Below are 25,058 nucleotides of genomic sequence, written 5' to 3' on the forward strand. Positions count from 1 at the left end.
TTATTCAGACTACCCATTAGATATTATGAAGTGTGAGATGTGAGATGGTATTGTACAGTTATAGGTATGTAAACAGTGCTGGAGTATGGGCTGTAGGAGTTAGTGGGAGGTTGGTCTACCAGTCAGGCTTCTCTTTGTAGCTTCGCTCATTGTATTCAATTCTTCGCGGATGCCTTTGAGAGCTACTGCTTCTGGCCTTCGGTGAGTCTTCCTTCGACCAGTTATCCCTGAAAGAATCTCTTTTAGTACCGAGAAGATCGTCTGCAGTAACCTCCCAAGGATCAAACTTTCGAGAGGAATTGTCTTCAGGAACAATCCTTTTCTGGGGAATTCCTTCCCGGCGTCTGTTTTGAGGCGGATATTCACCAGAAAGGTCTTCAATAGCGTTTGAGGAATAGTGGCGTTGAGACAACACTTCCTCAGCGCTAGGATCGTCCTTAGAAGTTGGATCTGTGTGCCTCAGTCCCAGCTCCATCATTTGCTCTTGGATTCTTATCTTTCGTTTCTCCCACCGATTTCTCCTATCAATTTCCTCTGCCTCTGTGGCTCGCCATTTGCTTTTCAATATCCTTCGAATGGCTTCAGGGGAGATTTTGAACTCCTCCGCAAGATTCTTCGTCGAAAATTTCACAGAGTCCATGCTATGTAGCTTCCGGATGCTCTCCATGGTGTCGGGAGACACCTTCTTCCGCGGTTTCCATCCTTCTTTAAATTTCTCCTTCAAGGCGTTTTTCTGGACTGCCCATGCGGGTAGAGGTTTCTTAGGCTTAGGTTTCGTTGATTTGGATAGACTAGTGTCTTCAGTGGTTTCTTTCTCGGTCTTGGCTGGAGGAACAGTGGAATATGATGCCACAAAATGCCATTGTTTCAGTGCACTATTTTTTGGGATAGATAATGGAGTGTAATGCGTTGGGGTGTAATTGTTATAAGCTCGTGAGGGAGTTATTTGCGACGCGATCGAGGATGCGAAGGATGCTGTGGTGACCGGCCGGGTAGGATGACAGAGAGATCGAAGATGGCGTAAAACTGCAAATATATTCGCTGCTGTCAACGGTTGCGATGACATTGTAATCGTCAAACACAATCAGGGAACCTTTCGGGGTTGCTTGTCTATAATTTAACGGACATCAGAATCAAATCGAACTTGCAGAAACAGTAGTTAGGTCCAAGCTCTTTCACGTGACACATATTTTTCCCCTAGGCCAATTGTTACAGGGTATCCATAACCTAGACTGCTAGGATGCCCTTGAACAATAAGTCGTAGACACGAAATTGAGAATTAACGTGAATCATGGCGGAAGCCAACTCATCCTGCTTAATATACAGAAACATCCCTTAATTATATACACTTTGCATATTTGGTGTGCTATTCCACGGAGAGCTAGTTTCGGCTTTGACTTCATCCTAACTGCCCAGCCAAGAATTTTATCAAGGCTTGGAAAGATATGATTCAAGGACCGACCTCGCAATCATTGCCGCCCTTTCAGGCTAGTTTCACCGTCAATTGCAAAGACCTGGGTATTTGTATTTAGTCATTTAGTCAATTAAACTGACCATTTCGCTCAAAAAATGGCTATATCCTGGAGCCGACACCGTCGATGATGCATTGATTATTGTAGCACTCATTTTCAGGGTTAAATAACTAGACATGTACTCCGTACTGTAAGAAAGTTGGTCCCCTGAAGCTTCAGGGTAGTTGTGGTTGATGTTGAGGTTGAAAAGAATTGGAGTACGGAGTACAGTTGAAGTTTAGCATATCCCCAGAAATCAGCCAATTAAATAATGAGTAAAGTTAGCCAATGAAAGAATTCTTTCTCACCCCCTTGTCTCCACATATTTCTGCTCAATATAAATTTTGCTTTATTGTTCAACTCAGGATTGTTGCTATTGTTGAGAGATGAAAGGATAAGAAAATGAAACTACTTAGTGGGAGGATAAGAAGACTACTGGGGAACTGACCAGGCGCGTTTTCTTCTCTTCTTGACTAACTAGTCCTTGATGTCTTCATTACGGAATACCATCAAGCCAGCAATGTCGGAGCCTGCTGGAACCTCGCCCATGGAGGGGACATACAAACAGCACACACACACACCACATCTGGAATCTGACTATTCCTACGATTCGGAGGATAGCACAGATATCAATGGTGCCAGACGGGAAGTCGACCGCTCAAACCTCCCTGGAGGCAACCGATCATTGGCCGGTATCTCTATCAGGTCATTTCTCCTTGGCCAAGCTGCTGGGCTCTGCTCACTGCTCACCTTAATATTGGCCTACCATTCGCATCCTCTATGGAGAGCCCCCTTCTTCGTTACATGTTTAGCTGTTTTCCACTTCCTTGAGTTTTACATAACGGCGGCTTATAGCACTTCGTTTGCCACGGTATCTGCCTTCCTTTTGAGCTCAAATGGTGCCGCGTACAACATTGCTCATAGCTCTGCAATGGCCGAATGTCTCCTGAGTCATCTTTTGTTTCCCGAGGGCTATCTTCGATGGACTTCTATGCTTTTTGGTGGAGTGAGAGTTCAGGTCTTTGTTGGCCTGATGATGGTCCTTGTTGGGCAGATTATCCGCAGTTTTGCCATGGTCCAGGCAGGCTCAAACTTCACCCATACTGTTCAGACACAGCGAAGAGACGAGCATGTACTTGTTAAGTCCGGTTTGTACAGTATTCTAAGGCATCCTAGCTATTTCGGATTCTTCTGGTGGGGACTGGGAACGCAATTAGTCCTTGGGAACTTCGTTTGTTTCATCGGATATGCCCTCGTTCTTTGGAAATTCTTCTCATCTCGGATATACCGTAAGTGCATTGCTCATTGGAAGTGATTGGACTGTAACTAATATATTCCAGGCGAGGAAAAGCTTCTAATTGGATTTTTTGGCAACGACTATGTAGAGTACAAGAGCAAGTCCTGGGTAGGAATTCCATTCATAGGCTGAGCGGGAAATACCATCTTCTCTTCTATCCATTGTGTATGTATGCCTGGAGAGTCAACAACAGAATTCATTGAACGTTCTGGATTCAAATATTGTTTGCTGGCCTTAATGCGGTCAATTGGCGCAAATCAAGTCATTGTTTCCCTCTATCTTATTTGTCTACTTATGTAAGTGGCATAATTCTGTGAATATATAGGTATCTCTGCTTTCCACTTACCCCCTTCATTTGAAGCTATTATGCAGACGCTGATTATACCCAGTGATATGTTATGCAATACATCACACCCTTCCACAGTATAATACTACTGTTACGCTGTTTTACAGCGGCTTAAAAAGCAAGACTATAGGAAACATCCCTAGTCTGCTTAACATACCTAACATACCAGACGATACAAACTCAAATTTGCAGACAAATCTCAAGAACAGACCTTGCTACCATGTGTGGAATTCGAACACACACACATCGGCCCTGTGGCTGTAGGTTACATTATATACGTCTCTGCAGGACATTTAATACTCCTCCATGCCCATCTGCACCGAAGGACACATCTCGGTTCATCACGACAGGAAATATATACTTCTCTAAAGCTATGCTCCATCGCTGCCCGAGATTATACATCTTTCCTTGCGAGATGGACCCGTATCCATGTCATTCTCACTGGAAACAGTTTTCTGACCCAATAACGCTTCTTCAACCCCCTGGTGATCCCGAGGGAGAGGTCAAGTCGGCTCCCAATTCTCGGCATAACCATTACCAAAAAGAAAAAGATGACGGTATGCAGGCAGACAGTCGGGGAAGCAGTCATTCGATTGTGATCTCTTCGCAAAGTCCGGAGCCTCATTTGCTACGGGAAAGGTTTCGCGGTCTAAGTTGGAGCTCCTGGAAGAATCCTTAGGTCTACTTATTATTATCGATGTGTATGTATGGAAATTATGGGAGGTATTATCTTGGCGTCTATGGCCAAACCATGGTCAGAGGGTATAAATTGAGGTACTCCTGTTAACAATATTGTGTATTCAGAGAAAAGCAAGCAGCGAAAAGGCATTGGGTATATGAATTCTTGATAGAACTAATTCAGCCATCAGTATGTATACATCGGATAAAAAAAATTAAAATCCGCCTAATAATTAAAATCATACAAGAACCTCTATAGTTTGCTCTGTGTGGGTTGCATGGCCACACCACCGCTCATGCTATACAGTTGGGTATCCTCTTCTTCGGATTTCCGGAGAAGCATATCTCTCCCTGACCGTGTGCTCCACCATGTCACGCAAAAATTGGCTCGTTCCACATCCATGTCTCCGTTACTTAACGTATCCCAAAACTTCTCTTGACACTTTCTCCTTATCTCTTGGTCATGAATCCGGTTTATCAAGTCAACAGTTAGGTCTAACCAGTCCTCAAGTAGTTCGACTCGGAGATATGGAAGACCATCGATTATGGTCATCGTCAGTACACCTTGCTCTGAAAGGTCCTCAGGTGCTGGGTTTGGATTTGAGTCAGTTGCTGGAGGAAGTAGAGGTGTTGTGGGTGCGTTGATAGCTCTATCGTATAAGAGTTGGAGGAAAACTGAGGGTAAATACGGTTGGCTGTTGGCAAGTGGTGATGGGGGGGCCGTTATCTTGAGAATGGTTTTGAATGCGAGGCGGAATTGCCTTGCGGATAAGTTTTGCGGGAAAACCTATACAGAGTAAGCATCGTCGAATTGATAATTTGAATTGAAATACTTCCACTTACGGTAAAAAGGGTATCAACATAAGAGGGAAGGTGTTTTGCGGCCATATTGGCACTCTGTGGAGCTGCAAGAACAGCAAGAACCACACTATGAGCAGATTCAAAAATTTCTAGGAGATGGTTATTCCCACCAGCCGCAAGATAAGGTTGTGCTGCTGATAGGAGGAGTCGCTCATTTAGCATGGGTGATACTATCAGGCTGAAATGTTCCGCTGTGTTGAGGAAAAAAAGGTCTAGACACCTATCGAGTGGATGGGCGGGGATTTTCGATGAGTCGGATGGCCGAATCTCTTCCAAAAAGTCTTCCGACAGATCAGGATATTGGGCAAGGATATCAATGGCAGTTAAGTTGACGAAGACATATTGTGATGAACTGCTATACCCGGCTCTTGCGGTAATAAATGCAAGATGCCGAAGGGATTTAAGAGACTTAGAGGCAATAAAAGGGCTACCTGTTCAGGGGGGAAAAAGTAAGCTACCCGATTACCAGCTAATTAGCTTGAACGCATACTTACTCCTATCAGCGGCAAGAATAGGATCATTGAGCACCCTTCCGAGAATTGCCCGGAGAACAATGATAAAAGAAAAGAGGGGTATATTTAGTAACTTCCAAAGTGTAGGAATAGTTGTCTGTAATGAGGCCGTATCTAGGAATTCGGACTCCTCGGATTGATCGATTTCTGACAATTTGTTTTGACGCCACTGAACCATCAGTGTCCTGGACAGCTCGAAGAGTGAGTCTAGCACTTGTATAACCTGGCCGCGGTTGCTGGTGCTCTCGACCGCATGAGCAATGAGTCTCGACAGTGGGCCAAATGTAGCCACAAGCGGTCTCATTAATATATCCTTTGCTTGATAGTACGACGGCGAGTCTTCTTTCCAGCAAAATTTACCCTGGCCAGGGATTTCTTCAATACCCCTGTCGATGGAGCCCAGGAAGTAGCCAGATTCAAGGCCTTCCGGAGACATAAAGGCGGCATCGGCTAACACGGGAAGCAAGACGTCGTAATTTATCCTGCTTCGTTCCCAGTCGGATAATAATTCGAAAGTGTAGTTAAGGACGAGTACTATCGTATATGCAGCAATTGTCGGACTAGATCGAAGCTCATCTAAAGCTAGTTGTATCCCGGTGACTAGAGCAGCCTCGAGCTTTTTCCTTAAGGCATATGATAAACCTCGTCGGTTTTGACCTTCGAACCCGAGCAACAGCCCTCCTAGCAAAAGGAGATGTCTCCATCGCGGTGATTTCTCATCGGCACCATTCACTACTGCCTTCGTCCAATCTTCTCGACCAATTCCCCGACGTTGTAGATTTGGAGAGTGCGGGTCATATGCGGATTCATAATTAACAATCGTGACCGCCGCGGTGTTGAAAACGCTCAGCATCCGCCGGCAATAGTGCAAATCAAGGGCCGGCAACTCCCATAGCGATTCGGCACAAAGTAGCTGGCTTGATAAAAGAGTGACGTTCAATGGATTGGTGAGCAGGGTTAAATGGCCGAGAGCTGAGGGTAGAAGACTGGGAATCGATATTCGTTAGTATCAGTCCAGTTGCTTTGAGGTTTGCGGTAATGTTCATACTTGAGTGCATCTGAAGGAGATGTTGCAGTCTGAATGGATCGCAAAAGCGTCGCAAGGGACCTTTCAGTCCCCATGATGCCTGTTAACAGACTCCTTGTTGCATCGGGCAGAGGGCCGGATCTCTGTCTGCTCTTGATGTGCTTTGAAGTGCAGAGCGAACAGCTTCCCCAGGTCAACTTCTTGTTGCCGAGGCTCGAACCAGACGCGCGAGCTAATCATCACGTGATATTTCTAATCAGGTCCAATTAAGGTTTGCGCGTTCAGGAGTTAAAAAACACCCCAACACTCGATAGCAGCAACAACGATCAAAGCTCGCAGAGGAATGACAGAGCCCATGTCCTGTTCCGCCATAATGTGACCCCGGCGAAAATATGACATCGCACTCGATACCATCTGAATATGTCTCCCCGGAGTTTCCATCCCTATACTTCCCATTCAGCCCTTTGAATCAAACTCCAAAACACATCTATCATATGGAAGATGCGTGGCGCTTTACCCTCTACTGGACATTGGCGTTCTATGGCGGAACTCATATGGCTGTAGCACTGTATGCTACGATCTGCCAAAGACACAGTTGGAAGCTTGCATGGGCAATTCCACTTGTATACGCAATCATTGCTGGGCTGGAGGGCTTGTTAGCTGGTAGCGTTGTTGGTTTAATGTAAGCCTGGGTCTCCATCGGCCAAATCGAAAGTACCAACTTGAATTCTTGATCCTAATCCATTTCTTCCTCCAGTCTCGGTTTAGTTTATGAAGCGGGAAGCTTTAAAATGTCGACATGGATTCCCTTTGCCTGGGGCTGCATCAACGTCCTCGTCCTTATCTTGTCCTCCTTTTCCTTTCATGGTGGACTTTGATCGAATTGTTGGGCTCGGCCTTTATTCCACCAAGTTCATATACTTGAGCTATCCATGCGGGTATCTGCGACTACTAGTCCATCAAACATTTACCCCTGCCCACAACGACTCGTGTGAGCGATCGAGAGAGCTGCTCGTCCGGATTTACAACTTCCGTGTATATATATATATACCTGTCTCGGAAGCCTCCTGTCGGTGCATCGTTAAGCTGATAAAAGCTTAAATCTAATGTTATGCATCACACCTATTATTCATCAAGGTCTATCTTGCTATAACCCAAGGGTGGTATATCACCAAGGTACGTCCTGGAGTATCAAGTACCAAATATGGACTTCAGAGATTTACCTGGCGGCTGACAATATGACTCTTTGAGTGGTTTCTTTTGAAGAAGATAAACTTTAAGATGCAAACTTTACACCCGCGTTTGACAACCTTTATCCTCTTGGTCTATCTAAGATTTCTCTGGATTATTGGTTCTCCACTATGACTGCCAGTCCGGGCTAAGTGACCAAGTCTTCGTTGGAAACCCTAGTAGGTATGCTGCCGAAGGAAGCTGGATTAGAAATGCGCACACCCGGCATATCCATTGGTTTTGGATTTTTAAGGATAAGGTTATTATTTTATGGTCACAGGTGGACATTACGACTCTGGTGTCATTTCTCAATAAGCGTGTCCGCAATGGTTAGAGCCGTGGGAAATGCTATTAAGAATCCAATGGTAGCTATTATCTGAGCAGGCTAATGAAAAGTTGGTTGCCAGAGTGGGCGAACACATGGATGCCAAATCGAGATTGTGCCTTACATGAATAGAACAGATGAAGTATATAGTTGGTACTCCGTACAGAGTATATAATAAATGTAATGAGTTTGAAGAGAAAATGACAAAATGCGATGTCTCTATTTAAACCAAACATGAATGTTATGTAAGTTAAGATTAAATCTGTTGCCTGTAATTGGCCTAATTTCCCATCCTAGCCACTACCTTCATTTTTATTGGCAGGATTTTTACATCACATGACAATTCACCACGTGATAAGTATATTTTGGTGACTAAGCAATAATTTTGTCTCCCTTTGCACTTATCAAAGGGCGGACAGCGAGCAAGCTCTCTCTCCGCAGACATCGCAACGTTATTACCACTCTCCAACCAATACCTACCGGAGAAGCTCGAAGATGACTACAGGTATGTGATACCTATAAACTTTGGAAAGTTCGTTCTGCTGACCTATACTTAGCTCATCGACCAACTTTCGACCCAGTATGTCAACTTCCCCCATTCCCAGGAGGCTCCAATGTACTTACTGTTACAATAGGCCCGGGGCAAAGAAGCCCAGAGAGGACCTGCATACCATCAGCGACTTCTCCCTGCTCATACACATCTCAAAGTCAGGTACGGAGCCCGACTGACTTCGTTTTAAGAAGCGCAGACTGACTAGGTATTTATAGGCAGCCAGGACAAGGAGGAGCTGCAGATGCTCAGCCAGAGACTCGAGATTTACGCGCCGAGCTGTTAAAAGCCGAAGCTGCTCATTTTGCCAAACTTAAAGGGGGACCTGGGCCGTCGAACGCTGATGCAGAGCCGTCTGTTCCCAAACGACAGCTGGAATCGGCACCAGGGCAAGATGACATCGCAGACGAAGATCCGGAAGCGAAGCGGCGAAGGATACTGGAAGAGACGCGAGATATAGATGCAGATTCAGACGGCGGGGACTCGGACAGCAGCGAAGAAGATAGGTGCGTGGGAGAGGAATTGTACCTTTTAGCGGTCTTTGCCATACGGTCTGCTAACGTATCAATGCAGCGATGACGAAGAAGATGAAACAGCAGAATTAATGCGAGAACTAGAGAAAATAAAGCGAGAAAGGGCAGAGCAACGGGAGAGAGAGGTAGGCCGGAAACCTAAGGGGTTGTGGGGTCCACCAGCGGCTAATAGCTTCATAGGAACAAGAACAAGCTGCAAAAGAACAAGAGAAACGGGAAATTGAAATCGCTCGAGGAAATCCATTGCTCAACCCGCAAGATTTTAATATCAAGCGACGTTGGGATGACGATGTCATCTTCAAGAACCAAGCTCGAGGCACGGAAAACAAAGGTGACAAGGAATTTGTTAATGTAAGTCTTATAGTATATCTTTTTATTTTGAATATAGCCTTTGGTTGTATGGGTCTTGCTTGGCTAATCCCCTGTCTTTCATTAGGATTTACTACGGTCCGATTTCCACAAGCGATTCATGGTTTGTTTACATTTCCGCTGCCCTTTTCTAACCATATAGGCCACTAACTTCTCTCCTCTTCTACCAGTCTAAGTATGTCCGGTAAGCCAGGAGTGGCTTTAGAGGCGCCATGGAGTTTTTGCCACTGTCAACTTGTATGCTATTACGGGGTATTTTATTTATAACATTGAAGGGATTATTTTTGGAGGGGCGACGCATAAAGTTTACCGTGTTCCGTCTACCAAAGGTACAACGCTTTCTTTTGGAACTGTATTTTGATATTTTGATTGATTACTACTCGAATGGCCCTTTTTGCTCCTGTATCCCACATTTACCCGAGAAAAGGCTTGGATATCCCAACTTCGCGGCCGTCAACAGTCCGGTGTGGCTGTGTTCAGCCACAGCACAGATCTCAATCTTCTCGATACATCGTTCCACCCGTCTTCTGCGCATCATTGTGGCAAAAGCTCCGTGCCCTAGCTCCCCTGCACAGCCACAGGACGGCCCCCTTCGACCTATCTAGGGAGCATCCAAGCCGAGGTGGCGAGCTCACTAGCACCGGGGTTGTCCCTTTCTCCTGGACTTCCCGTGTGTATTTCCCTCAGGCCACGATTGTCCCCGCCCAATGGAACGTATCGTGCATTCTTCTCCGGCCTTCTTTGGCGATAGGATGATGCAGTCGTGCATGGGTGTTGGGTCATGAAGCTCGAATCATCAGTGGATCAAAGACGAAACTCATGGCGTTCGATGCGGGGTTCGATCGGAAAGGGATGTTGCATTGCAATTGGCCTGTAGCGGAAGGTCGCCTAAGTTATCTGCGAGAGCTCAGTCTCCATGCTACGCTGCTGTGTACGAAGTGTATGCGAGCAGGAAAAGCAACAATACCACGATAACGTATTTTTTGCATGGGGCCATGCCACCCTGCTCAGAGACTACTGATCTTGTCCCCTGTATCAGATTGTTTGTCGACCCAGTTCGATCAATCACATCCCCCGCCCCCGCTGTCCAGCCCGGCCACGGAGAGCTTGCGTCCTCGCATTTTGCACCGGCGTCAGACTGATACCCACCACCGGCCGTCCTTACCAATGTGTCTCCGAAGTTGGCAGGCGTGACGATCACGGTGCAATGGATTGGGTTTTGGCTGAGTTCCAGCCAGTGTGGAGGGGTAACTCATATCGTCATCATTGTCCCCTCTATCATTGTCGTCATTAAGGGGGTGGCCGTATAAACATAAAAGGCCCCCGTCCCCTCCTTTCCGTCCACCATATACCCAAGATCTTTCATCCTCCTGTATACACTCAAAGGCATCTTACCCTGTACTAGACTGTTCTCTTCTATCAAGACCCGTCGTCACATTATACCCCATTCAAAATGTCTTACAGCAACCGTGATAACGAGAACTACGTATGTTGGCCTAACCGTGCACCTACCCTGAGCGCTCTTCCCTGGCTCCGCTAAGCTAACATTGCATTAATAGTCCGGTAGCGGAAATAACGACAGCTACGGCGTATGTTACCCATGTAGACCTAGTATGTGCTTCTTGAATATGATGTGCTGACAAGTGTTTTTTCCCAGTCCTCAGGTCGTTCTGGAAATGATGGCAGCTACGGCTCCAGCAACACCGACAGCTATGGTTCATCTGGCCGTGGCAATGACTCCTATGGCTCCAAGTCCAGAGACAATGACTCCTATGGATCCTCCGGCCGTGATAACGACTCCTATGGCTCCTCCGGCCGTGGCAGTGACTCCTATGGCTCCTCCGGCCGCGATAACGACTCCTACGGCTCCAAGTCCAAAGACAACGACTCGTATGGCTCCTCCGGACGTGGCAACGATTCCTATGGATCAAAGAGAGAAAACGACTCCTATGGTTCCTCCGGCCGTTCTGGAAATGACGACAGCTACGGATCGAACAAGTCTTCCAGCAACACCGGTTCCTATGGATCATCAGGCAACGACTCCTATGGTTCCTCCGGCCGTTCGGGAAATGACGACAGCTACGGATCGAACAAGTCTTCCAGCAACACCGGCTCCTATGGTTCCTCCGGCCGTTCTGGAAATGACGACAGCTACGGATCGAACAAGTCTTCCAGCAACACCGGCTCCTATGGATCATCAGGCAACGATTCCTATGGTTCCTCCGGCCGTGGCAATGACAGCTATGGCTCTAAGTCCAGAGATGATGACAGCTACGGCTCATCTGGCCGTTCTGGCAACACCTATGGCTCTGGCTCTGGCAATGACAATGATTCTTACGGATCCAAGTCTCGTACTTCTGGAAACACCTACGGCTCTAATGACAACGACAACGACACCTACTCGTCATCCAAGAAGTCTGGCAACACCTACGGCTCGAACAATGATGACTCCTACGGATCCAAGTCTCGCACCGATAACACCAGCTCTGGCTACTCCCGAACTGACAATGACGATGACAACGAGAATAGTTAGTCAAACTTACCTCTCCTGCTGGCCGAGTAGATACTAAACATGAAATTATTACAGAGTCCGCTACCTCCAAGGTCCTCGGCAAGGTTGGTGAAATGATTGGCAACAAGCTGTCTGGTAGCGGTCACGGAGATTCCAGCTCCAACTACTAAGCTTTTACAAGCGTATCTTGACGCGTGGCACGTTTCAATCTGCTTTCCAGTCACTATTGTGTCACCCGAGTTATTTCCTTTTCTGAAATGAACCAAATGCCACTATGATTATTGAATCACAGCAGTACTTATTGTATGGCGACTAGCTATGTATCTTCTCATTATGTATTTGACATGCCGTCAGTTTGAATATACTCGGCTTTCTTCCCCTCCCAGCAAACGCGAAACCACTATTCACGTGATATTTATCATGTGACTTACTGATAAGATAAGATTAGCTCTAAACCTTAATTTTATCTTGAAAGATAAAACGATTAGATAAGCAATATCAGGTTGCAACACTTTCCTGCGAGAGAGACAACGACGTGAAGCGACAGGGAGTAGACTCCTATTGTAACAAGCTGAGATGGCTACGCAACAGCCAACGTCCCGTGCTCTCCATGGTAAGCATCAGTACCTCAGTGTTAGCTGAAGTGATTGGTCTGACGGTGTCCTACAGCACGAATCAATGCCGATATAACACAGCTTCTCCAGAGATTTGAAAACATCATGGCTGCTGCAACAGTATGATAAGTCTATTGCTTGTCGATCTAGCGCTGGTAGTGGTAGAATTCTGAGTGGACCTTGCCTAGGTGGACAACCCCAGTCGCACATCCTCCGCCATTGAGTCGTACCAGCTTGACGTTGAATCGACAGCGCTCGTGAGTATATTGAATAGCAATTTGACGTATCACTTGATCTTTTACCCAATACGATTGAATGCATTGCTCTGGAATTACTTCAGGACTAATCCGTCTCATTGTGACTTTAGATCCGCGCTGCCGAGGATATCTTGTCCCTTACGCGTACATTGAAAGAGACATGGCTATTTGGGAAGCTAGAGACGCTTGGAGAAGATGAGAGAGATATTCAACGACGGGAACAGCTGGAGAAAGATGTAGAAGCTGTCAGAGATATGATCCAGCAGAGAACGCAAGCAGAATCGGAGAAGCAATGACATGTCAGTGCTTTAATAATACCTATTATCATTCTGGTTTGAAGGCGGTTTTCCGGTTTAGGGAGGTTGATTAGGAGTTCAGTATGTACTATGTAAAGATACCCAAATGTTCTTTATTTTCTTTGCTATAGCCTCTCTTAGAATAATCCTCATTTCTACCATAGTACTCTGTAGCCCTGTTTCGTATTTGGGGAATCTCTGGCGTAGCCACTAAAAAAACCCCACTAGTCAGTTAAGTTAATTGAACAACGGTAACTGTCACCTTTCTACAAGCATAGACAGAGAATTAATTATACATACCCATAAAACCACTGCGAATACCACTGAAACTCCGCGCACTTCTTCGATATGACCACCAGCATCGACAGTCCAAGAATGCCCGCAAAACTCCCACCCCTCACTCTCGTCGTCGCGACCACACCCATAACAACTCCTACAAATCCCGGCATTCTTAAACTCGGAATTGGCAAAGGAGGCACATTGCCATGGCCCAGAATAAAGAAAGATATGAGCTTTTTTGCTCGCGTAACGACGCGCCCTCCAGCCACAGCCACAGCCTCTGGAACAGCTTCACCAGCTATCAACGCCGTGATCATGGGCCGAAAGACATATGACTCGATACCAGCGAAATTTCGACCACTATCCAAGAGACTTAACGTCATTATAACCCGAGACGAATCTGGGTCAGTCAAGGAGCGAGCAATTGCAGACTGGAATGCGTCGAGGAAACGGGAGTTAGAGAAGCAGGCAGACCAGGATACTGGCGAGGCTGCAACTACATCTACGTCTACTGAGGAACCAGAGGTCATAGTCTCGAGCAGTTTGGAGGATGCGTTATCTAAGTTGCAGAGAAATTTCGTGACAAGCTCGTCATCGGATGTACAGGAGGGGAAGAGGCGGTTGGGCAACGTATATATCATGGGAGGGAGTGAGATATACGCTTCTAGCCTGCGCCTGACCGCAGACACTCTCGGAGAGCACAACCCGCTTCGAATAGTTATGACTGATATTCGAAGGCGTGTGGAAGGGAACCCACAGTGTGACGTTGAGGAACTAGTTGATGGGTTTGAGTGTGATACCTGTTTCCCCTTAGATGGAAAGGATTTGAAAGAAGGGTGGAACAAAGTTCCATCTGAGAAACTTACAGAATGGGTTGGTGAAGCTGTATCTTCTGATTGGGCTTGGGAAGGTGATGTTGCCATGAAGATCTCGGGATATGAAAAGTTATGAGGACTTGTGGCCGTCCGGCTCAGTTCAAGTCCCAGGCACTCCCTCCACTAATAAAACTATTCGGGAACGGTTAAAAGTGAAAGCATTCTTTGATAAATAGTCTCATCTATGTGTATATGCAACAGTAGTATAAATATGGTAGGGATACATGGAAACATGAAAGAGGGAAAAAAGAGGGAAAAAATAATGGCTAAATGGACAAATCGCAAAAACAACAAACACAACATCGACAGAAGAATAAAAACGCCTTAGAAATGCGATTCTAAGTCAAAATGGACAGTCTTGAAATAACGAAGAACTGCTAGGAAGTGAAATATTGGAGGATATGAGTCAGTCCCCTGGAGCAGGGATCATACCGGGAAATGAGCAAAGGATATAATAAATATAACGATCCAACGCAAAAGAGCAAATAGTGCGCGAAAGTCAATTAATCGACAATAGCCACATCCAGAACACTGCTCATACAGCGGGCAGTCTCTATTTTGTTTGAGAGATAGGCTTGGCCTTAATGTATCGCAGCCGAAGCCTTTTCAGTCTCCTTCATGAACTTGACGAAGGATTTTTTGTGAACTAGGCCTGCATACTGGCCATCCCGAAGGACGCACATGTACCGAAGGCCGAGCTTGACGAAACATTGATAAACAAGATTTATAGGGGAATGAATATCCAGAGAAACAGGGGACTGCAATGAACGAACAGGTTAGCGCGAGATATATAACTAAATGACCGCAAGGGGATACGTACCGGGTCAATAAATGGCGTGAAATCAGCGACATTCGTGTCATTTTCTCCCTCGCCTAGGTATGATGACTGCATAGACATCAAACACATTGTGTCCTGTTCTTCTGAGGGTAATTTATCAAGCGCATATTCTAGTTCCGGAGCAGGAATTAGGCCGACAAGGATGTTATTATTTAGTATTGGCAGTCCACCATCGAGCTCGCCGGCCATCAGGAGCTTGTCTAGCTTTTCGCGTAATTCCGTTGCGCTGACCAAGGGCGAGCTCGAGATATCGATGACCCTGTTCCTTCGAACACGAGGCACGATGTCTCCCAGCTCGATGTTGGCAATTGGATGTAGTTTGTTATCGAGGAATGGGTAGGAATTCATGTCCGTTAGCAAGTCATATATGCTTAGAGGCTCTACGGCGTTGGAAACCCATTTGGCACAGAGAATGGCAAGAGAGAAAGGGAGGACATGGTCCAGACTGCCAGTGAGCTCGAACAGGATGACGACAAGGGTAAGGCTCAGCCTGGTGACGCCGCACATGGTTGAGCCGGCAGCAATGAGAGCGTACACACCAGGGTTAACACATGATTCTGCGAGCTTGGTGCTAGGGCATTGTCCAAATAGGAAGAAATTCGGGTAATGGACGACGAAGTATTGTGCGACATGGCCAACAATCCTGCCCATAAGACCGCCGACAACCATGGAAGGAACATAGATACCAGCTGGGACCTTGATGCCAAACGTGATGGTGGTAAGGAAAGATTTGATGATGAACGCAACCAGGAGGTACTTGATGACATCCGGAATGTCTTCTCTTTTGGGACAGAGGCCAGTTCCCGTCTCCGTTTGACCTTCGTAATCACACGGGCTTGCGAGTTCGAAGAGTAGCTCAGACACTGCAAGTTTGGTATAACGATTCCAGAAACTCATGAGGCCGGTAATCAAGGCGACAAGGACAACTTCTAGCATTGGCCACTTCTTGATGACGGGGATACGGCGGAATGTTTGAGCCCAGAGCTTTGATGCCTTGATAAAGAGTGCACCAAAGGCACCACCGAGGACTCCGAGGAGCATGAAAATAGCGAGCTCGAATATTTCCCAGTCGGACACATAGCGGACTTGGAACAGGACAATTTTACCTGTCTGGTAGGGGTTAAGAAACTTCAAAGAAAGGGCAGCGGCCTAGTTACAAAATTAGCGTACAGTTCTAAACATAGTGCAGCAAGGGAGCCTTACAATGCAGCAAAAGAATGTCCTGAAGAGAGTTTTTGGAGGAAAATAGTAACTAGCATAGACGTGTTAGCTCCATATATGGTCAGTCAGTATTAGCTTGAATGCAGAGAACATACCTGACTTCCTCCAGACTGAAGAGAACACCTCCAATGGGAGCCCCGAAGGCAACAGCAACACCACTGGCAGCACTGGCGCTTAGCACCTCTCTCCTTTTGCCATCATTGTAGTGGTATTTGGCGAAGAGTCGGCAACAGATGTTACCGATGCATGTAGCTATGTGGACATAAGGCCCCTCCTTTCCAACACTCAAACCGGAGGCAACACTTAGAACCAAGGCTAACGTCTTGACGACGAGAGTCTGAACTCCAAGGTACCCGTGAAGGATGAAGCCGGAGAGGATGACTTTGACCTCGGCAACACCACTACCAGCTGCAGAGTAGTACACCATGGGCGGCGGCACGACATCCTGAACAGATCGGACATCAAGGTTGGTTTTGGTGGGACGAGAGGTCTCGTCCGGCGAGGCACTGCCTACCGCACCAAAATCTTCATCCAAGGTGGTGAGAGAAATGGAAGAGGGGACGACGGTCTTGGTGAGGAGCGTAAGGGTACAAGAAGCAGCAGCTAGCAGGACGGCCCAGAAGACGAAGGCACCAAAGTCGATCCACTTGCGGTCGATGGTAGACGATTCAAGTATTTCGGACCATGAACGCCATGCGAGACAGATCTCCTTGTCTGAAGGACAGCAATGCTTCTTACTCATGAACCAGTTGTTGCTGCAGAACCCTTCCTTCAAGTCGTAGATGACGATCTCGGTAACATCAACAAAGTATGCGACACACGCCGTAAGAAGGCCGATTATGGCGACCAGAACCCATCCCTGGGCTCCATCAACCCAGGCGAGCAGCTTTCCACGGATATCACGTCGACTCCGTAGCTCTCTCAGTCGTATGCCATCGGCAATGGTGTCGTGAACCCAGTCCGTAGAGGTGAACTGGTCGTACCAGACTCTATCGTCGGAGTAAGGAGCAGCGTTCAACGGTTTCGTTGGTTCGTCGTCTGCCTCTGCAGGTACAAACTCTGCAGCTCTGTTCGAAGGAGTAAACCTCACAACCTGCGAATTTGCACGGCTGTGACTCTTGGACATACGCAAGCTGCCGGCGGTACTGTTGTGCCTGAAGAAGGCATCCGGACGAGGGGAGGCAGGATTGGTGCTGTAACTTCGCTGGAACTGGCTGCCAGCGTCCAGTAAGCTCGTCCTTTCGTCCATATCTCCTCCTACTGCCGCTGTAGCTGTAGGCCTTCGCTGGATGCTGAATCGGATCTCGGGGAGACGAGGGGTGCTATCGTGCCGGGAGACCGTCGGCGAAGGGGGAGATGTTACTGGCACCGTTCTCGAGCCAGGGTTATCGCCGTCACCACCACCAGCGCTACCGCCTTCGTCCGTCATCGAGCGTGATGGCACAGCGCGAACCATAACTCAGCTAACTCGGGGCTCTCCCAAGCGGGTGTTAGAAAGAAAAAGAAAAAGAAAAACCGTATACACGTGCGTACGACTAGGGAGCGAGGGTCCTATAGGGGAGAAATATGGGAGGAATCCGTCAGCAAAAGCTCAATATATTATTTTTGAGGGCCCAGAGGAAGTTCATGGGACCAGGCGGCTCAGTCAGATGAGTATTCATCAGACGATCAACGAGCAGAGACACCTCGAAAATACGGCCTGAAACCCCCCTTTCCCGACCATATTTTGGGATATGACATGACCGACGGTCTGCAGCCACCCAATGATGCTCGGAGTACGGGGTAGTCTATGCAAAGCTTCGATATATTGGTGTTTATGCTTCGTAGCGGTACTCCGTACTTACAGATCTCAATCCATGAAGCAACTTTCCAGCCACCAGGAGACAGCGAGTGACGACAGCGAGCGCAAAAAAGGGATCAGCCGGGGTGCATGCAAGTCGACAGCAGCATCATCTGACCGGCAGCGAACCCCTTTGGCCCAACAGCGGCAAGACTGTTAAACGAGATGGAGCAAAATAAGGCGAACAAGAAGATCCAAAGATGTTTCGATACCGCGGGAAGATCCCGGTCACGTGGGAGGTTTCTTTTCTTTTTTGACGTCTCGCTCTCTTCGAAGCGACAGAACAGCAAAGGACGGCATAAGACATCACACAGGCAGCACTTGAGAGAAAAGTCTACGGAAATACTACGGACGGGATGGGAGAGCGTGCGCGCCGCGTGAAAGTACACGGGAGAGTGTCCGGGGCGCAGGTTGGGCCGCGGACCACGGGCTGAGACGAAGCCGGGCGGGCAGGGCTCTTAGTGCAGGCAGCTAGTTAGCTATAGTTAAGCCTTGGGACCAGCGAGCGTTGAGAAGCCAACCGGCTGATTTTCGAGACAGGTCGACGGATGGGACATATATACCTCGCTCGGTTTCCACCGTGTCTACGGAGTAGAGCTGCGTTCAAGGCGGTAGGGGGATGCTCTGTCTGGCGAACACTCGACTGAGGCGATATCAAGCATATCACCTCTGGATAAGAGACAATGTTAAGGATGCTACAAGATACTACAGGACGGACACGGTGCTCCGTCCCAACGAGCAAGGATGCTGCTTGATCTCGTGCAACCAGCAAGGGCCAAAAAAGTCTGAGTTGTTGCGTTGGCGTGTCCTTTGAAGTTACCAGAGGAGAATGTCGACTCGATCAGACGCATGGGATGATATGCAGCACGCCAGACAGGAAAGTCTGGGGAAAGATACAAACCTGGACAGTCCCAGGGTATCGCAATCAATATACCCCGCCGCTGGAACAGGGAGCCGTGTCGATCATCATGCAGGTGGCCCTGCTGATATTCTCGGATCTGATATCTTGCTGGCAGGGCCATGCTAACAAGCATTTCGGGGGGTGACTCACCCTTTCGATAGTTTACCATGCTTCCCATCATATGGCTTGACGGGCACGGGCTGGTCTAGAACTAGACGCCGCCAACACGGGTAGCACTGTTAATCTACCTTATCTCCCTCGAAACGGGGTTCCTCGGCAACGTCTAACGGGCCTACTCATCGGCTTGACGATGGATGGAGAGCTATAGTTAATTTAGCTGTTGGAAGATGCGGTCTTTCCACCTTGCTTCGATACGACGTTGCGTTGAGCCGCTGCATCCGAACAAAGGCATTCTTGGTCACACTCTTGTTTCTTGCTCACCGAGGCATGGAAGTGTGCTCCGGGGAGGTGGTAGAACGGGCCTCGAGGGACTGCACCTCCTTCGGTTGGGGGTCAAGGAGGGGACGCATCCAACTGTGCTGCTCTGTGTTAAGTCTACTGCTCTCTCCTCTGAGGGGGGCGAAGGGTGTGACGCGTTACACGGCAGTGTAGTCTAGCCCTGGGTAGTTTTCTATATACCACCTCATGGCAAGGAAGGGGAACTTGGTCTTCGTCCTCCCACAGAACGGGGTATATATTGCGCATTATCCTGATATCTCACTACTTGGATCTCCTGGATGGCCCCCCACAGAAATGCATATATCAAGTCTATAATAACTGAAGATAACTCCTACCTTTGAACATAGTCATCCCCTTCTTATTCTACCTGACCATCCTCTACGTACTCGTCAAAAATGCTGTATAGTTCTAGTGTCCAGGTAGGCGTGCTCTCTTCTTTGTACCACCTCGCCACAACTTTAGAGTACAGATACAAGTCCCCTGATCTATCAACTGTCCCTGGCGGACTTTATTTAACCCGCCAACCTAGTCTGCCAGAGCAAAAGTCGCCTTCGTTCCTTTTTCATCTCTTATCTTGTCCATGCCTTTCATGTTCAAATTTGGCCCAAAAATATCCACGGGTTGCAGTCGAGTGATGCGATGCCAGTCAGCCCCTTTTTCCCGTCTTCTGGCTCACCAAACATATAAGTGACAATACCACTTGCCACTCGCTCTCTGTCATGCTTGGATCCTGTCCAGTCTCTTTGCGCTGCCCTGTTTCGTGTGTTGATGAATTAAAACTGCCCTAAACATACATACATCCATATACCAGAGCATCTAAGTCTATAACTGCTGATAGTCGACTTCGGCGGGCTTTCTACGTCTCCTCTTGATACTGGGCCTTGTCATGACTTCCGAAATGTCCCTCGCCCAGGGCTACGTCCAGGCGAAGTCGTATATTCCCTACGACCAAATTCTCCTCTTCGGAGATTCGATCACCCAGTTCTCAGCATACCAGGGCCGTGGGTTTGCCTTTTCACCGCAGATGCAAGATGGTCAGTCTCGTTGTCTTCGTATCTGCTATGCACAAATGACTCTGACGGTGAACAGACTATGTGCGAAAGCTAGACGTCCTTAACCGTGGTTTTAGGTACGAAAGGAGGATCTACTACAGCTTCTACTCGTCCATCTAGTTAGCTTACGTGCTTTGGTGTACACAGCGGATATACGTCCTCTCAGGGGCTGAATGTGCTGCCCCAGTTCTTCCCGCCGCCACATGTAGCCAAAGTCCGCATGATGGTAGATATGGCCCTCTCGATTCTATCTCTGCTGTGTAGACTGGGCTAAAACCTGGATAGACCGTGTTTTTCGGCGCGAACGATGCTGTCCTGCCGCCGGGAGACCAGTACGTTCCCCTGGAGAAATACGTACAAAACCTCAAGGCCATCATCCAGCACCCTGTAGTCCGATATGGAGACACAAAGGTTGTCCTTCTCACTCCGCCACCTGTGAACGAGTATCAACTCACGGCATTTGACTTGTCCAAGGGAGTCACCCCCTTGTCTCGCTCGGCCAACAATACCAAGCTGTACGCCGATGCCTGCCGTGAAGTCGGCAAGTCTCTCCACGTAGCTATTGCAGATATCTGGTCCGCATTTATGAGAGAGGCCGGCTGGGTCCAAGGCCAGCCAATTGCTGGATCAAAGGAGATCCCAGAGAACCCCAAGCTTGCCTCCTTGCTCGTTGACGGTCAGTCCAGCCGATTCTCTAAATCTCTTGGTAGTTGCCTCCTCCTCCTCCTCCTATGCTAATATGAACCTCCTCTAGGCCTCCATTTCTCCGGAGACGGATACAAAGTCATGTACGACGAGGTCCTCAGAGCCATCCGAGAGACCTACCCTGAAGAAGCTCCCGAGAGGCAGCCTGTCCATTTCCCGCCGTACCAGTTTGCCGAAGACGCATAACGAGCTGGGTTCGGCTTCTCGTAACTATAGTTAACTCCATAACCAAGTAGTTAACTTCACCATTCCGCACATAACAAACACATAAGCAACATGCCTCTTTCTTTGAAGTTTGGGAGTCTGCAGCCCTCCGCAAGCAAGGTCCTTGCCCTGAAACATTTAATCGGATGCCGAGCTTGTTTGTGCCGGTTTCAAATAAATATAATAATGTAAATATGCCTAGCAATGCAGCGGTTTGGCCGGCCGTATCTCCCCCTGACCAGCAGTTAAGCCAGCCAAAGACTCACATAAATCCTGCCGAAGAGGGCCTGGGCAGGACGTGAAGGAGCGAAAAGCAGTGAATGTCTTCGTCGTAAGGTCAAGCAGCCTGCTTATGCTGTAGTTATCTGCTGCGGCGTTCCCATGAATAGTTCGCTATCCGGCTAGCAAGCAGTTAGTTAAGAAAGTTGGCTTTTATCAAGACTTCACCAACTTCATCCGCTGCTTCTGCCAAACAACCGCCACCAACAACTCGACCAGCGACGCTTCTACTGACGAAAAAGATCCTCGTTGAACAAGAACTAGAGACACAGCCTGACCTTGCACCGCCTCTCAGTCACACTCTCCCTGTTACACTAAGCTCTGGTCATCAGCGAAATACTTAGCCGGCCAAAAGGACCCCTTGAAAGCGCCTTCAACAACCAACCGCTTCCAACGCTCCCCCGAACAACCAGCTCAGCTCTCCTCCCGTTCGACCTCTGCGCCCAGCTGCCAGTATAACGAACATCTCATAACTGTTCACCTCTATCCGCCGTCTAGTCGCCTCATCATCGAGTTTCGCCGTTTATCTGCCACTGTCGCCACAGCGCAGCTCTTCCCCGAGGGGCTTCACTCGGCCAGCATCAGCCTGTCTGATCGAACACTTAGCGCGACACAAATACACCCTACAAAGGGCCCAAAGGACTCAAAGGGACTGGTAGACGTCTCCAGCTGTGACTATTCGCTACTTTGGTGCCATATTCTGCGGCTCACTGAACACTTCCGGCGGCCGCTGACCCTTCCGCTTCGCACGAACACGAACCAGCCTTTGCAGACAAAGTAGACAACCGGCGTGTGGCTACACGACTTGGAGAAGACGCATATTGGCCCCGGTGGGCTGTCCCGCCATCAGGCTGAAATCCCGAGCGAATACACCGTCCTTGGCTGCGACATCGCCGGCATCTTCTTGAGGCCTGGGAAACATCAACTTCGGACTTGTCTGGTGAGGTAGAGAGGGGGTCTAAAGGCTTCATTGTCTTTAGAACGGTATACTGAGGTCTATGGTCCGCTGCCAGTATTGGAATCGTGCAGCGTAGTTGCTATACCCGCTGCTCCCAGGGAAGAGAGAAATCCGTGTCATCCGCCTTGTTACATTGCGCGTCATACGCGCATCCCGGATGGTTGCTGTAGGTTGGCCAGCCTATATTCATTCCTCGACCTTTGACGCCACACTGCCTGTGACAGAAACTTTGGGTCCGAACGTGACGGCGGTGATAGACGGAGGTGGTGTCTTTGGCAGGAAATGGATGCTCAATATCCCTTTGCTACAAGAGAAGATATCTGGCGTGTCCACGAAGAAGTGAAGGACCTGTGCGCCACGCAGGCAGAGCACTCAGAACGGCTGGCCAAGCTTGAACGAAGGAAGGAAGAGGATGCTAAGATGAAAAGTCTCTGGAGCCCGTTTTCACCCATTCCTTCAAGCACTGGCCACGGGAGCCATGGTAAGTCTCTGCTCTCATACACCGTCTGCCTTAAAAAGCCAATTTGAATATTGCTGACATTTTGGATTGCGTATAGATGTTGTCTTCAATGCTACGGCCGAGCCTTTCAAAGGGTTTGACCAGGCTCACCATGGGCTAGGCACTCATATCCATATGGACCACGAGGATGAGCCTAGGCGCGGTGCTTCCAGAGCGAATAGCGTGCGTTTCGACGAGAGCGCAATCCATGCTTATAACAGCCATGGAAACCGTTCTGCGGCTGAGCTTGCACCGGCCCGTACTGGGAGTGGAATGGGAGCCCATCCACTCACAGAGCGGTCCTACTCTCATCGATCAGACGGGAGACAGAGCTCGTCTGGTCATTCACACCACTCCGCCCGCACATATAGTTTGGAGACGTCTAGGATAGAAAGTTCTTCCACCACGACTCCTGCTAGCCAACATCCTCCTCTCGGACCTCCTCCTGGCCTCTTTATCCTTGGCCCTGTTCCTTGCATCATTAGATGCTGGCTCACAACCAGCTTTTCTAACGATTCCTTGCTTTATGCTGCAATTTGCACCGGTGCTTACTCGTCTGCAGTGGCTTCTCCGTTGATACAAAAGCTTGGTCTCGAGGGCGATATCATAGAGGAAGATGGTGCACGCACCATCAAACTACCTGTGTATTTCCCAGAGGCCAGTGTTTGCCAATCTTCTTCGCGCAGTTCTAGCCCGGAACCCCATCTTCCGGCTTTGACTGTTCGATTCTTTGTCCGTGACATAGACCAGGAAGACCAAAAAGCTATCTCGATTTTCATAGGGAGTGATGTCCTTCGGACTCACAACGCTGATATCCTCTTTTCCCAAGATAAGATGTTCGTTGTTGATGATGCTAGAAATAGAATTTCTATTCCGCTGGTTCGCCCCGAGGACCACGAATCGTTCCGGAGCCTGACCACCATGCCCAGGAAATCATTGTCCCAGAATCCCCAGCAAAAGCCTATAGAGAAGGACCACAGCACACTGGACATCGACGACACCCTTACAGAACAATCTGCTGGCGTTATCGGCCGTCTCGGACCCGGCCACAACCAACCGCAGCCATCGAAATCTGCACTATCCCTGAAAACCTCATCTGAGGCGTTGGCCAACCATGATAAGGACCGTTCGTCTCAGGCTATCAGTGACTCAGAGGATAACAGCCTTGACATGGCTAATCCCAAGTCTGCCACCAGCGAGAAGTCGCATGGTAGGCCGAGCACCAAGAGTGATGAAGGAAGCGGACACTGGGGCTCGTGGAGACGTGATGCAGCTCCCACCACATCATCCTCCACCAAGCCAGACCAACCAGCATCTTACGTTGCTGTCTCCCAACGCCCTGCCGCCAGACGTAACATGAAAGTGTTAAAGCCGACCAAGACGTTGACCCGGTCCAACACAGCCAATGTCCCCACAGGCATGGCTCAGCTTTCCATCGCCGACCGCACGTCCAGCGACACCCCTTCCGCTAGCAGACAAAAAAGATCAGCCAGCGGCGAGAACGGAGATATTTCGAGCCACGGAGGCAGTCATTCCAGCACCCCATGGCCTGGGAAGTCCAGACCAAGCAACAATCCAATCGGCGGAGCATCTGCCTTTGGATGGCTGAACACGCAGCAGAAGCAGAACACCACAACACATGCTGACTGAGCTTTGAAGACCTTAGTATGAATATGAACTTTATCGATAATGGGAGATGCCGCGAATGGAGAGCCGGTTTTGCTTGGTTGCCTTGTGTGTGTAGGAGGTTTTTCTACGCTTATTTTTATAGTGCTGCACTCCAAGTCTAACAGATGCAGATAGTAGCAATGACATGTCTTTGTGAAAACGAGCTGCTTGCTCTATTAAAACTCCGCTTTTGCTTTTTATTATGCCGTAGGTTCGTAATATCCCCCTTATTCACCCTGACCTGGAGAATCTTTAATACACCTAATAGATTTGATCTTTCTAGCACTTGATACCCCTGATACCCAGCAACGCAGTGTGTTACTTCACGCCTGACTGAATTCTGCTTACAAACATCAGCTCCT

At 48.4% G+C, this 25,058-nt stretch overlaps 10 protein-coding genes across 10 annotated transcripts; 7 read left to right on the forward strand and 3 right to left on the reverse strand.

The window, feature by feature from the left end:
• Window positions 1-115: 115 nt before the first annotated feature.
• Window positions 116-1,066, reverse strand: ARB_04881 (uncharacterized protein; the record flags this gene model as incomplete). Its single annotated transcript, XM_003016546.1, has 1 exon — window positions 116-1,066. One exon carries the CDS (start codon window positions 1,064-1,066, stop codon window positions 116-118), a length of 951 nt encoding a protein of 316 aa, XP_003016592.1.
• Window positions 1,067-1,998: 932 nt separating this feature from the next.
• Window positions 1,999-3,046, forward strand: ARB_04882 (uncharacterized protein; the record flags this gene model as incomplete). Its single annotated transcript, XM_003016547.1, is given in 3 exon segments — window positions 1,999-2,800; window positions 2,852-2,916; window positions 2,936-3,046. The coding sequence occupies 3 exon segments, from the start codon at window positions 1,999-2,001 to the stop codon at window positions 3,044-3,046; spliced, it is 978 nt and encodes a 325-aa protein (XP_003016593.1).
• Window positions 3,047-4,085: 1,039 nt separating this feature from the next.
• ARB_04883 (uncharacterized protein) lies at window positions 4,086-6,058 on the reverse strand (the record flags this gene model as incomplete). The annotated part of the gene is made up of 3 exons (XM_003016548.1): window positions 4,086-4,619; window positions 4,676-5,124; window positions 5,188-6,058. The coding sequence occupies 3 exons, from the start codon at window positions 6,056-6,058 to the stop codon at window positions 4,086-4,088; spliced, it is 1,854 nt and encodes a 617-aa protein (XP_003016594.1).
• Window positions 6,059-8,021: 1,963 nt separating this feature from the next.
• ARB_04884 (uncharacterized protein) lies at window positions 8,022-9,414 on the forward strand (the record flags this gene model as incomplete). Its single annotated transcript, XM_003016549.1, has 7 exons — window positions 8,022-8,032; window positions 8,215-8,292; window positions 8,423-8,499; window positions 8,546-8,843; window positions 8,911-8,995; window positions 9,051-9,221; window positions 9,382-9,414. The coding sequence occupies 7 exons, from the start codon at window positions 8,022-8,024 to the stop codon at window positions 9,412-9,414; spliced, it is 753 nt and encodes a 250-aa protein (XP_003016595.1).
• Window positions 9,415-10,692: 1,278 nt separating this feature from the next.
• ARB_04885 (uncharacterized protein) lies at window positions 10,693-11,921 on the forward strand (the record flags this gene model as incomplete). The annotated part of the gene is made up of 3 exons (XM_003016550.1): window positions 10,693-10,725; window positions 10,852-11,767; window positions 11,827-11,921. The coding sequence occupies 3 exons, from the start codon at window positions 10,693-10,695 to the stop codon at window positions 11,919-11,921; spliced, it is 1,044 nt and encodes a 347-aa protein (XP_003016596.1).
• A 406-nt stretch (window positions 11,922-12,327) lies between these two features.
• On the forward strand, window positions 12,328-12,918 carry ARB_04886 (uncharacterized protein; the record flags this gene model as incomplete). Its single annotated transcript, XM_003016551.1, has 4 exons — window positions 12,328-12,364; window positions 12,421-12,485; window positions 12,554-12,622; window positions 12,733-12,918. The coding sequence occupies 4 exons, from the start codon at window positions 12,328-12,330 to the stop codon at window positions 12,916-12,918; spliced, it is 357 nt and encodes a 118-aa protein (XP_003016597.1).
• Window positions 12,919-13,293: 375 nt separating this feature from the next.
• On the forward strand, window positions 13,294-14,148 carry ARB_04887 (dihydrofolate reductase, putative; the record flags this gene model as incomplete). Its single annotated transcript, XM_003016552.1, has 1 exon — window positions 13,294-14,148. The coding sequence occupies one exon, from the start codon at window positions 13,294-13,296 to the stop codon at window positions 14,146-14,148; it is 855 nt and encodes a 284-aa protein (XP_003016598.1).
• A 505-nt stretch (window positions 14,149-14,653) lies between these two features.
• ARB_04888 (uncharacterized protein) lies at window positions 14,654-17,560 on the reverse strand (the record flags this gene model as incomplete). Its single annotated transcript, XM_003016553.1, has 4 exons — window positions 14,654-14,830; window positions 14,893-16,059; window positions 16,114-16,132; window positions 16,227-17,560. The coding sequence occupies 4 exons, from the start codon at window positions 17,558-17,560 to the stop codon at window positions 14,654-14,656; spliced, it is 2,697 nt and encodes an 898-aa protein (XP_003016599.1).
• Window positions 17,561-20,217: 2,657 nt separating this feature from the next.
• Window positions 20,218-21,274, forward strand: ARB_04889 (GDSL Lipase/Acylhydrolase family protein; the record flags this gene model as incomplete). The annotated part of the gene is made up of 4 exons (XM_003016554.1): window positions 20,218-20,336; window positions 20,531-20,609; window positions 20,669-21,059; window positions 21,138-21,274. The coding sequence occupies 4 exons, from the start codon at window positions 20,218-20,220 to the stop codon at window positions 21,272-21,274; spliced, it is 726 nt and encodes a 241-aa protein (XP_003016600.1).
• A 1,537-nt stretch (window positions 21,275-22,811) lies between these two features.
• Window positions 22,812-24,678, forward strand: ARB_04890 (uncharacterized protein; the record flags this gene model as incomplete). Its single annotated transcript, XM_003016555.1, has 2 exons — window positions 22,812-23,010; window positions 23,087-24,678. 2 exons carry the CDS (start codon window positions 22,812-22,814, stop codon window positions 24,676-24,678), a joined length of 1,791 nt encoding a protein of 596 aa, XP_003016601.1.
• Window positions 24,679-25,058: the final 380 nt, after the last annotated feature.

Source organism: Trichophyton benhamiae (assembly GCF_000151125.1).
Source record: "Trichophyton benhamiae CBS 112371 chromosome Unknown contig01989.5, whole genome shotgun sequence".
Lineage (NCBI taxonomy): Eukaryota > Fungi > Ascomycota > Eurotiomycetes > Onygenales > Arthrodermataceae > Trichophyton > Trichophyton benhamiae.